The 13648-nt window shown below is 40.1% G+C and overlaps 1 protein-coding gene across 1 annotated transcript in view; it reads right to left on the reverse strand.

Annotated features, from left to right (window-relative positions):
* The window catches only part of LOC129111974 (low-density lipoprotein receptor-related protein 8-like), a 66685-nt gene that overhangs the window by 30246 nt on the left and 22791 nt on the right, over positions 1-13648 (reverse strand). The window contains exons 3-4 of the mRNA XM_054624147.1: positions 13377-13499; positions 2976-3104 (exon numbers count right to left, since the gene is read on the reverse strand). Of these exons, the coding sequence (XP_054480122.1) occupies positions 2976-3104; positions 13377-13499 (252 nt within the window). The remainder of the gene's footprint in view (positions 1-2975; positions 3105-13376; positions 13500-13648) is intronic.

Below are 13648 nucleotides of genomic sequence, written 5' to 3' on the forward strand. Positions count from 1 at the left end.
GTTGACAACTAATACTTCAAGTAACCAACTATTACCTTGTGAACTTCTTTGACCACCAATAAGAATAAGTTTAGTCACAAGGTGCAGTCAAGTGGAGCCTGACTTGATGTGTCACTTCAGCGCTACAGGAGGCCAGATCACCAAAACTGCCCAAACGATTTGTGTCAGTGCTGAATTCATGTCTAGAACTCTTGGTTTGTTTGTAATAAGTCAGTCTGAAGAAGAAACAAGTTAGCTGCATCTGCCGATGTAACACACACTGTGAATTGTAAGAGGTTAATTCAAATGTATTGAGATGAAGGTGGAGTCTGTCTAAAGCTTTTCAAAGCATGTCTGGCACCTTAGGTGGTGTGGGAGTTTCACATCAGCCTATGACAGGAATGTGAGTAAAAGAGATTGTGCAAAGCTTAAAGCTCTGACCACAGTGGCCAGATGTGCAAAAGTAAAAAAAAAAAAACGGGCCACCAACTGCAGAAAGAGGGCATTACTGTGGGATTTTTTGTTTCATTCAGCACCAAAAATCAGATTATGCAGCTCCTGAAAGGGTCCTTACCACTTACAGACCGTCTTTCCGCATGATTGAATGAGCAAGTAATCACAGTTACAGTACATGGAAGCCTTCTCAGTTAAACAAACCAGGTGTGATAGAGCATAAATGGCAGAGTTTTATCTCTAAACATGCTGATTCTGCTGTGGAAAGGGCAGACATTGTAGCAACATTTTGGTTTCTTGTTTACACTTGGGGAGTCCCTTCAACATTTGATGCTCAATGTTGCTGACACTTCCCATGTATGCTTCAATATTTTAAATTAACTGCACCCAAAGATGATGTTACTACATTTGCAGCCTAACTCTCTGAGATTATCAGCCAAGCCTTGGCCCTGCAGGAGCAAAATGCAATTGGATTCATACACTGTTCAGAAAATTGCAATATTTCGATTTTGTACGACTGCTGCTGCATCATTTGACACATCTTCTCCATTCGTCGTCTCCCTCTAAACACAAACATACAGCTGAGTTAACACTGCTTTGAAGTGGATTCTCTCAGTGCCCGTGTGCTCACAGCTAGTCCGAAACACACAGACAAACTGAGACGTACTCAAATCCAACCAATCCGTAATTTCAACCACTTCTCTCACGACTCACTTCCTGACTGTAAATGTAAAAGATCTAGAGCCCTCTGTCTGCAGTTCTTAAGAGTAATACTGCAAGCAGCATTTTTGAAACTTAAAGCAAGTCATTGTTTTGCAGAATTATAACTGCATACAGACGATAACTGCTTTAAGCTTGCATTAAAACAAGACTACGCAACACTTTTAACTATACTGAACACTCACCACTGAGAATGCTGATTTACCAAGTTAATTTAATTATGCTGAATGTTTACTCTGAAGGTTTTTCTTTTGTGTATTCATATAATAGCCAGGCAATACAGTATGGGTAGGGGCTGTCTAGTTTTAGGCATCGATCACTAAAATAAGGGAAACTCTTTGTTATGCACTTGATTTAGATGTCATCTCTATGGCTGGCGGTGGGCCTAATCAGTCTTCGGAGAAACTGGACTGAGCAGCACTTATTAAGCCTAATTGGTGACGTTATCTAGCACTGTGTTGTGCTGGTGTTGGAATCAACTTCCCCCTCCTGGTCATGCTGAGTGGCATTTACCTCTGGAGGGATTTTGGCCTTTGCCTGGGTGGGTGGCAGCCCGCTGCCTGCCCTCATGTCACTACTGAGAAGCTTAAGGCTGCTGCATCAATACAGACATTAGAATGAAAAAAGGATTAGCACAGGCTCGACTGGGTCTCAATGGACAGCACAGTGAAAAGCCATCCAAGCTAAGAGGGCATTAGATCTTAAGTCAACGGAATCACTACCACTTGGCATGAGAGTGTGGGGCCACTTTGAGGAGTCACTGACAGGCCACTTGTAGGCTGATCTGGCAAGAAATATCATTATTACATGACAAATTGAAAGCATTTTTATCAGGTATCATTCAATGAGAAGATGGTAAATGTATATTCAGGAGGAGTATGTATTTGCTCTGTTTTAATTTTATGCCCAATTTGTGTTGGCTTCATCTCATAAAAACTCAAAGTTGCATGTATCCTTGAAAAAAAAACATGAATTGCTTAAACACCAGAGAGGCATGTTCTCAACACCCACACAGACAAACAACCGACAGGGAACAGATGCCTGAAAAGATGAACTTCATCATTTATATAGGATAATAAGGAGATGGCTTTTTTTTTTCTCCCTGCATTTACTGCCACATGCTCTTCATCTTCAAAGTCTAAACGCCCCACACACCCCACAGCTCTGTTGCTTCAATCAATTTTTTCTGATGCGAAGAAGCAAGGGGAAGAGAGAAAAGAAGAAGCCGATTCTTCACGGCGCCTCAGAAGTAGGGCAAGGATAGTCCCTGCAGGGGGTGGGGGGTTGAGGAAGCGCACGGTTGAGTTGTCTGATTGGCTGGGTGGAAGGTGAAGTCATTTCTGATGGTTATGAGGCCCCTGCAGTGGAAAATCTAAAGACTCAAGGTTCAAGATGTGGCGACAGAAACCTCCAAATGTCAACAGAAAGCTGTGAATATCTGATACTCCACACCAAGTGTCTTTCCACATTAAAGATGAAGTGCAGCTGGCTTAAAACCCAAACCTCACTTCAAATCCCTCTAATTATCTACTGTGCTTTAATGTCTAAAAGCTCTGGATGATAAGTGGGATCAGAAAGGATGAAACCACATAAAATACAAAAAAAGGAGGAATCTGAATTCTCCTTATTCTACTAACTGTGAGCCTCATCAAGTCATTCACTTCTGCACATTAGTCATTGCCACTTTTTAAATTGAATTTCCTCTTGAAATGCAGTTGGCAGCGGAAGATTTACGTAGAATCAGCAGTAACAATGGTTCATGTGTGTCTTTGAGGTAATTTCCAATATAGTGGAGAACTGGCAGCAGACTTTCTTAAACTCACCAGACGCACAGTCCTCCTCATCCGCCCCGTTCTCGCAATCCTTCTCCCCATCACATCTCCATGACAACGAGACACACTTGTTGGTGGATCCCCCACAGTCAAATTTCTCTGGAGGGCACGTCTGTTTGCCTGTGAGCAGGAATGAAAGAGATAGGGAGATTACTGCAGTGTTTTTTATGGTCCCATAAAGACAGCAAAGAAGGACTACAAACACCGCTGGACTCGATTTCTATCACCCCCATGATGCAGTTAGGACTCATACAAAACTCCACCACACCGGCCAATTGATTTTACCGTCTGAGCTGCCCCCAAAGAGGCAAGCCGAAAGATCATGAAATACAGCAAATACACAGTTGGCTGTAAAGCAAAGGAACAAACCAGCCCCCCCTCCTCCTTTTCCTGCCAATCTGCTCTAGTTGGCACAGAGTAGGTTTGATCCAGATTACAGAGCATGTTGTTAATTATACATCTTTGCTTACAGTGCACCCTTAAGCCTCCCAGAATGAAATAGCGTGGTCAACCTACATGACAAATCATTTAACTTTTTGATGATTTCATTTTCCTATATTTAAATTTAACAATTATTACCAACTTGTTGCAGACCCCACAGCACTCAGTCAGTCAGACGAACTGAAGAATTCCTTTATATATTTTCAAATGTGTCCATTTGAATTTTAAAAGGATTTCAAACTGGATGCTATTTAACATTATTGTTTATATAAAAGTGTATATTTTTACAATAATGTTTCCAACCATTAATACATTAGTTGTAGCTATCTATTTTAACAGTTTATCAATCACTTTTTCTTTTTTACTATAACTAATATTACAATAAATTAAGCTAATTATTTGAACTGTATAACTGTGTAGCTTTAGCATAAGCTTTTTCATTTGCTAACTGGCTTTTGCACACTCTAAATCATTACACATAGTGTTCAGAGGATACAACTGACTGTGTGGATGTTTTTTTTTCAGCAAATCTTATTTCTTCTATTTTTTAAATCAGTTGAGTTTCTCTACAATTCTTCCACTTATCCCCTGGCAACATAACAAGGTTCGCTTTGAGACATTTCAATGGCCATGTTTTCTTTTTTAAATAAGATCACTGAAACAGCATTGCTAAAGTTCACAAACCATGTAAGGATTATGGTAGTAGCGTGATCACTGAGAACAAGCTGCATAATGAATATAATTTATGAGGTTAGAACAATCTCTGAGGATGTCACGAGCAATGCTAGCCGTAAACTGCACTGTGGGTAATTGGACCAGACAGACCAGGTCTTTCCAAACAAAGCACATCTGTTCATATGGAAATGCATTTGTTAAAAGACTGCACTGAAGATACAATTGAATTATTTTGTATCAAATGTAAATTCAATATGCAGTAGATTTTAATTATTAAATAAACAACTGTATAACTTCCATGACAACTACAGAGTTTCAATTGCAGGGTGCATTTTAGGTTTCAACTGTGCTGTTTATGTGTTTTTTACTTCGTAGAAATGGTTTTAACATACATTTGTGTGTTTATTTAATTAACTACAGTGTAAATTAATATTCTGTGGTATCAATCAAATTGTAAAACATTAGTGGATTTGCTGCCACGTGCCATCAGATTTTTACCAATATTTGATAGTTTCAAAATCAGTTAATTTGGCAGATATTCATTTATTCTTCTGAAAAAGAGTTTCTTAGTTTCTGACCAAGTTGTAATTTACATTAACAATGTTCTCATAATGGAAGGTCACGTTCTTCAACACAAATCTAAAACACTTTTTTAAAGTTACAATCTCAAGGATATGCATTTCGTTCTCTTTGGTGGCACCCATGGCAATAAGCGTTATTTGCAGGTGTGTTTTTGGATCTCACTTCCCAGAGATTCAAACAGTGTCACCTTTCATAGGTCTCACGAATGTGGACACACACATCCAGTTTGTAACACTGCAAATGCAGAGGATTTCATCAGTGGGCCAAAGGCTCAATCATCATTGTGTTACCTAGTTCGGCAATAGATTGTGGTTAACTCATCGCCCTCAGAATTTAACTGGGTTACATTTTTTTTTTTTTTTTTTTTTCTTGTGGCCATTTTGCCTTGACAGGATAGACGGACTGAAAAGAAAAAAGAGGGGGATGACATGCAGAAAGAAGAATGCAGAAGAAAAGGCCCTCTCCACTAGGTGAACTAACAATGTCAAACATCCTAACCACTAGGCCACCAAGATTACATAACATACATTTGACAGACGTGACTTACAGGAGCAATATGTCACCAAAACTGGAAGCGTATCCCTCAGATCCGTTTTTTGAGTACTCATTGCCTCTTATATTTGCTTTGTTCATTTGAAAGAAATTAGATTGAAGTGCTAGTGTTAGGTATCAAGGTGGAACCTGAAAAGGGGAGTGATTTTTAAGACCGACCATGTTGTCCTTCACTTGTGAATTAATTCCACCACTGTGGTACCAGAATAAAAAAGTGCCTTGACCGAGATGAGAAACCACAGGGTCCTCAGAGTGACAGCGAGGCCAATCATCCAGAAGCAGAGGAGCGCAATGGTCGGGCCGGAGTATAGGGTTTGGCCATGGCTTGGAGCTAGGAGAGAGCAGTTCCTTTCAATGTAAGTCGATCAAACTCTTGACCTGGATGAGAACTGCAACAGGGAATGAAGAAGAGTATGGGTGTGCACCTCTGTGTGCATTTTCTTGTTACTCATCGACCAAGATATACGTCCCTACAGATATATCTGCAACAAGCCAATATTGACTGATACAGGGTACCGGCCTGGCAGATAGGTAAGGGAACCCAGCCCATTTAGAATCTGCGACTGTCCCTGCAGCATGGTGACAGAACGGAGATGGGGAGAGAAGGATGGAGAGGCGACTGGTGCTTGGGGAGCCTGAGCAGTGAGAATGGCTGATGCAGCCAGGTCTTGACCCCCCCCCCCCCCCCCACACACACACACACACACACACACACACACACACACACACACACACACACACACACACACACACACACACACACACACACACACACACACACACACACACACACACACACACACACACACACACACACAGTGCTGATGCAGTAGATAACACTTAGGCTCAGAGAGAACATTGTATTACTGCTGACTCATGACATCTAACTAAATACATTTTTTTCCTGTCAAAAAGTTATAGTTTTCCAAACTGCAGAGTCATGTTTAATTCACGCTTTGACATGTGCATTCTTGACAGTCGTATTAAAGTAAAATATTGTGTCAAACAGCCAGTTAAACAGCGGCAGGATAGTAAGAAATAAGTGGAGTAATCTAGCCGTTAGCCTTTTACACTTGCCAGCTCTGGCTTAGCCTTTCATTTCCCTCATGGTTAATGTACGAGATTGAGATATAAAAGGGGTATTTCATTTATTTTGTTTCTGTTTCATGTTTAAGAAAGTTTGTGTGAGTAAAGTGTTTTACCAAAGCAAAGTTTGGATGTTTGACAGTCTTTGATGTTGCCTGCATCAGTGCTATATTGTCCATGCACGCAACAGAGACAATTGTTCACTGTAAAATGGGTTTTTTAGTCACTTCTTGACAGACACAGCTGTTGAGAGTCTTAAGTTAGCAAACAAGCTTAATGATGACTGAAGAAACTAGACGGGAAGGAATGATTAGATGAAATGAATGATTACAGATGAGTCAGGGAGGCAGTACAGAAAACATTTCTTTGAAATGTCTGAGATGAAAGAGGCGAGGAGGTGGAATCTTTGAGAGAGGAAATAACATGCTGTCTGAATGAATTCAACCAAATAGTTCTAAAGAAGACCTGACAAAAAATAAGAATCAGACTAAGGGAATGAACACAAGGTTGACACAGAGAGAGCAGAGAAAAGAGAAATACGGATGATCGCTTCGGAAAAGGGATGAAAAGACAAACTGCTGCATGACCTTTCAGGTTCTTATCCTAAAGCAAAATCAAAACCATCCAAACCAAATGGAAAGAGATGAAGGAGGAGAGGCAGGCAGAGCGAAGACTTGAGCAGAATCTGTAAACCGCCGAGCTGTCCGGTCCTTTTAACGTTTGACTCTTTAATGAACCGTGGGCTCTGCTCCTCCCGGATTCAAACAAAGAAAGAAAACTTCAAAATGACAAATCAGTGGTAACTCAATGCCACTCTCGACAACTATTGATTAGTGACTCCTCGGATTTTTATTAAGACGTAGGTAATGAGTTTTTGCTAGAGAAAGAGTCAACACAATAAAAGCCAATTACTCAAAGACAAACTGACTGCCTGCCAGTTGTTTACCACCAGAGTGAAAAATAAGGATTCATCTCCACTTTGGCGTTAAGGCAGATATCTGTTTAGAAATTCATCACCTTTTACCCAAGGCAGTGTTCGTCTGAACAGGTTTAATAGCTTCACTTTCCGTTTGATCATCACGATTGACCTTGTTATTGCTGACAGCCTTTTACCCTAAACTTGGCTTTCAGTGAAGAAGTGCAGGGACTCTTTAATTTGTCAGTTGTCGCCAGGCATGTGATATAATACTGTGATAAAGGAAAGCCTAATAAATGCTCTGGAGCTGAAAAATGTGTGAAACTGATCAGATATAACGAACTGCAGCTTCGTGACAAATGTAACACGACACTACGAGTTCCTAAAGTACTCATTTGCAGTCTATTCATATAAATTAATGTCTATTTTGCTGCTTATAATTTATAATATATATTGCAAAGAGGTGCTTGACAGCCATTATGTGTGGATTGTGAGAGCCTGACTTACCTATATAGCCAGTTGAAGTTAGAAACATGTTACTGCTTAAAGTCATCATTCAGAAGGACACACATCCTAACCCACACAACCTATATGTGAGTAATCCTGAGCCGCGATTCCAACTGCCTGAGATATAAGGCTTTGAGATACAGTATGTGTGGCTATGTGACCATCTATCTGGGTCTGCCTGCTCTGTGTACGTGAATGTTCGGGTTCTGGTGGTTAATGAGACAACTCGGCATCTCAGCCTCGTAGCCGAAAAGGCACAAAGTGCTCCAATAACATGAGTCAAGCTAGATTCACCGCTTCATTAAATTGGTTTAGCGTGGCCATGTCCTCCTCTCTGAATTATAGATCTGGTACAGCGGAGAACACTTGCTGCTTGCAAACTACAAGATGGAAACATTTTTATTTTCAGCAAAGTGCATTAGCAAGTAATGCACTGTGGCATGCATCTCCATTTAATATTAAGTGAGGTACCTGAGCTCCCCGAGCGAGACAGCTGAATAAAGCCAAACTAACATTGGCACTTTTATATTTTTTATGAGTTTTTGGTTTTAAATCCCAGCAGACACTGGGCAATGGATACACCCTGGACTGGTTGCCAGTTTATTACAAGAATAACCATTCAAATACTATTAGAACAGCCAAGATAGTGGAATTAAACACAGAACTTTCCATTCATTGGGACTATTTATGATTTAATTTTTATACGGTCACTGTTCAAACTTCACCATCATCTGTAGTTGCAATCGACTTTGGGCGATTAATTGATTTGTAAACTGAAAGAAAAAGAAAATGAATCGGCAACTATTTGAAAAAAAGTAGTAAATGTCGAACATTATCTTCTTCCAGCTTTTCAAATGTGGGGATTGAAGGCTTTTTAAATCTTTTGTGACTGCCATCAGGGTTATCGACAACAAAATGTCACCGAGGGGTTTTAGAAATTGTGATAGACATTCTTATATATTTCAATACATTTTCCGATGGAAGAATAATTGGACAGTTATCATTAGATGCAGTGCTACTGTCATCTAATGGTTAAGTTATTTTATTACAGTTCTTTGATCAAGGCAGAGTGCGAAACCGAAACTTAGTTCAGGTGAAGCGTACCAGTTTACTCTTGTGAACTCGTTTGTGTAACAAAGAAAGTAACTCCAAAATGTGAATTACATTATTCGCCTCAAAATTCACAACAATGTCAGGCTCTGCCATTGATGAGACTTTTATCAGCCGTGGTTCTGAGTTTACCAACATAGTGACTTGCAAAAGATACAGGCTCTGATGGCAAACCTACTTTTGTAATGACACATCAACAATTTCAACAATCAAAGAGGACACAGAATAGTGAACAGAAAAAAAACAACACGATGGGAAATCTATGCATAACAGCGACAAAGCAAATGTATTATAACCACTACTTTAACAACCCACTTCTCTACATCAAAAGAAATCCAGACCATAAAGCACACAGAGATGGAGCAGACAGTATGCGCAATGCAAATATATTTACAAAGAACATCTTCCCCCAGTACAAAGTCAATAAAAAAATAGAGGCTTTATTATTAACACCCCATGAAAAAGCTCAACGAGGTTGAGGCTCACAATCTACAAAGAGGTTTATTGGAGGAAGTTTTCATCAAAACTCCTTTCAGAAAAATTACCATAATCCACAACAAATTACATATTACTTAAAAACACCAAATTTAAATCATTATTTGGCGGATTTAAAAAGAAAAATATCCATATTTTTCAACATTTCCCAAATATGCACCAGATCAGGGTTATATCTTCACATAATGAAAGACTCCTTGAGGAAGATGAAACACTGTAAGTTCCCCTTATGCCTGTCAACTCCTAGAAATGAATTTAAAAGCAGAGAGGGCAAACTGACATGCAGAACTGAGCTGAACTCAGCAATTTATTCAGAACGTGTAAAGTATCTAACACCGTCCCTCTCTTGTTAAATACTTAAAAAAGGGACTCGGGTAACTAAGAGCAAAGAGAAATGTCACTGCTCTGGCCAGGGAGCAGAGAAGATGCTGCACAGCTGGCTGCAGTGGCCCAGTTCCTCTATGATTACACATTAATCTAATACAAAAACTATGAGCTCTGGCTCTTCACGTTGCTCTAAAGAGTCATTCATTTTTCAGTGCTCGTGAGTAACTCGCTCAGTGTGGCCCGAATTTGAATTCTTAATAAAACAGTGTAACGCTACTCCAGCGTGTAATTGGGAATCCACTCAGTGAGCCAGAATGATTGTGGCACAGATGTCTAGAGCACCGAGTCCAAGATGCCTTAGCTGAGCAGGTGGGTGTGCAAATATGTGTGTACAGTATGTTTGTGCACATATGGAACTGAAATAGACAGAAAGTACAGGAGAGTTGGGGGGCAATAAGAATGAAAAACAAGATGAAGGCTGTTTGCATGCGAGAGCACAGCCTTCCTTATCGGGCTTCAGCATAACTGGAGCATGATGCATTAAAGTGCACGCTGTGCTATGTAATTAACCCGTGTAAAACGGTGGTGCAGTCACCGGTCTCTGCTATTTACATAATGGCAAATTTCATATCTCTTGCACATTAAAGATTGGATGCAGTCTGTGTGAAATTCCTCCCTTCCCACAACTTTTAAGATGGTAAAACATCATCACTCTAGCAAAGTTTAATTGATAAATGTGAAGCTTGGGAGGTTTTGCCTATAAAAGGGAATTGTTGCATGGGATTGGGGTGTTGACCAAAATGCTGATACTGGTGGATTTAAGACAGGAAATGAAACTCTAGTGTAAGTTCAGTCAGGAAAACTATGATTTTTGCATGCTAAGGCCTATAGTTTATTTCTCAAATACGGCCTTTCAGTCCTCTCACGCACGCTACCTCATCATTCCCTTTGCTCCTGATCAGGTGGTCTCTTTATCCAATAGCACAACAACATACCAACAACATTCTCAGCCTATTATCTTGGTGCTGTCTCTTTTGAAATATTATGTATCTCTAATTTTTAGTATGTTTATGTTGCTGACTTTATCATCACACATAATCTGCTTTTAATAAATAAATAGCTTTTTCTTCATCTGACTTTGAAATGCTAAATGTTCATGTTACAGTTGTTTTTTGCTTTTTTCGGTCTAATAAAAAAAAAAAAAAAAATACAGCAAGTTAAGAGCTTTTCCGTGACGGATGCACAGTTATACTCATTAGATCTTTGTTATCTTACCAAGTGGTTGTTACAGGCAGGTAATTTATCAGTGAAATGGGATGAATGAGATAGAGGATAAGAGAGCCATTCACGAGTCGGTTGGTTGCCGTTGCGTGAGAAGCTGCATGCGTATTTGCACAATGTCCACCCTTGAGTTTCTTCTCTCTACAGTGTGATTATTGCACAGTTGGATCCCCTCAAACTGAAAGACATCTGTGATGAAGTGGATCTCACTAGCAATCCCTCTTTTCAGGATACAGCCTCAATCTGACACTTCTCATCTGGAACACATAATGAGGAGGGCTGCACGGCGTTGAGGACTACCTGTATTATAGTTTGACATTTAGAGGGAAGGAGCTGAAGGACATTAATGTTTCCATTGTGCCCATAGTAAAAAGATAACAAATATATCTCTCTACACCTCAAGATACTTGGATTAAAAACAATATTTCTGACAAATTGCGTCAAAATCAAGAATCTATACTGATTATTATTGTAATTTATATAGAGAAATAAAAACCCAAACAAAAATGTTTAGTGTTGGTGTTACATCACAACATCGTGTCAATACATAAGGGATTTCCATATAAATGTCTTTCTTCTCAGCCCAGATCTCAATCTCTTTATTCTGCAGCCAAGAGATGAATCCTTCCTTCATTTAACTTTAATTGGATTTCCAATATAAACTTGTTATCCTTCAGAGGTCCCTTTATGTCTCCCTCCTCGCACTAAAATTTCTGGGGGTGACATCAGAAGCTTTACTCGGCTGCTACATTATTCATCGAACAGACGCACACACCCACAGCCAATAAAATGGACCAAAACAAGAGTGAAAATCCTCAGAAAGATTTGTTCGGCTTGTTCTTAATTCATTTCCCACGCATCTTGATGTAATTTAGTTCCCTCCCACAATAACATTAAAAAATATTTTAAAAGCATTGTAATGATGGGTAGGAACAAAATTTCAGTATATAAGTCATTCTTCTGCTCTGGATTCCAACTGGTGTACCTTACAAACAGTTACCATCTACACGTATCAGCTCTGGGAGGTGACTTGTGTGAACCTGTGTGGGCAAACAATTCCCTTATCCCAGCATGCATTTCGCATCGAACAGCGCTAAACTAAAAACAAATAGAGGCAGAGTGGTGTTGTTTCACTGAACATAATGTATAACCGTGAGGCTAACATTTGCCTGATGAAGACCTGGTAGGGTTGATACCCCTGTTCAGGGTAACACATTTCTGGAGCTATATTCCAGTGAGTGGATACTTCTCCCCAAGACATCACTATTCATCAATTCAGTGCTTTCAGCTCTATCTGATATCTGTAACCCCATGAGAGAAGCAAGCAGCCATGGGAGAAAATGAAATGAGCATTTAAGAAAGAAAGAAAAACAATTAATAACTGGTTCGAGCCTCCCACACTTGAGACCCTGCTTGGTTGTGGAGACGTCAACTCACCTACTGTAACCCCCATCAGAGCCTGTGTGTGGGCGCGCTAGACTGGTACAGGCTCCAAGTGAGCCAGCCAGCGATCCTCGGCTCTAACAGCTTGGCAGAGAGGTAATCGAGGCCCTTTCTATGCACTCTCCATCAGACTGCATTGAGTATTGAAGTGTGTGGGCGAGTGGAGGCAGCTGAATGGCAGCTGGAGCCGAGATAACAAGGTAAATCAGCAACCTGAATACAGGTTCCAGGAGAGTCAAATTAAACTGGTCTAAAACGACTGAGATGAAGGCGTGGTGGCGAATCCTGATGCAACATGCAAAATGCCACCGTATTTAGCCAGCCACAGTTTTTTTTTTTTTCTTGATATAAAAAAATCTTATCTACTGTAACAGTACATCTCACTTTGCCTCTTAGGTCCTCCAGTCGAGTTAAAAGCAACACAGACAACAATTCAGAGAAAGGGAAATTCCAGTTTCATAGAAGCTGATTTTTAATTTTGATGTTTTTTTTCCTTGACTTTTATCATTAATAACAGGACGTTGATTGTGAGATCTGGTAATGTAGGGACATCACTCAAAATAGGTCCAATAAAAAAGAAGGTGCACAAGCAGTCTTACAGTCATACAGGATTCAACCAAACATATCGGAAAGAAAAAGTGAAAGGAAGCGGTATGATTATTCTCCAAACCACCCACTGTAAACATCTACCTTAATGTATCCCTGTGCAACTTTAACCTAATGTACAAACCACTTACCATAACTGCAGAGTTTTTCATGCAAAGAGGGATTATAACTGACATTATCTGTGCACTCAATTTTAGTTTAGTGTAACATCTTAACCTGATGAGTTAAATATGCAGCAGACTCCAATTATGGAAAGTATAATTCATAACAAGAACCATGGTCACGCCTTCGGAATAAGATCCAAGTTGGAAAAGAGTGGAAGTATCCTTTAAAGATGTCCTTGATGTGAGCAGCTAAATGGTTTCACTTACTGCAGGTCTCCTCTGCCTCATCAGAGCCATCGGGACACTCCGGTTCCCCGTCGCATCGCCACCGTCCCGGAACACACTGGCCATTTAAGCAGGCGAACTCTGCGGGGGCACATGTCTTCCTGGCTGCTCAGAGACAGAGAATAAAAACACAGACAGAGAATAACTGTCAGAGTAGAAAGTGTGAAGACAATACGACACGGCCAGTCTGCAGTAGAACTTAATATCTGTCTAGAAACTGGTCACATTATCTGAATGCCAGTAATCATCCCTCT

The sequence above is a fragment of the Anoplopoma fimbria genome, chromosome 3 (assembly GCF_027596085.1).
Source record: "Anoplopoma fimbria isolate UVic2021 breed Golden Eagle Sablefish chromosome 3, Afim_UVic_2022, whole genome shotgun sequence".
Taxonomy (NCBI): domain Eukaryota; kingdom Metazoa; phylum Chordata; class Actinopteri; order Perciformes; family Anoplopomatidae; genus Anoplopoma; species Anoplopoma fimbria.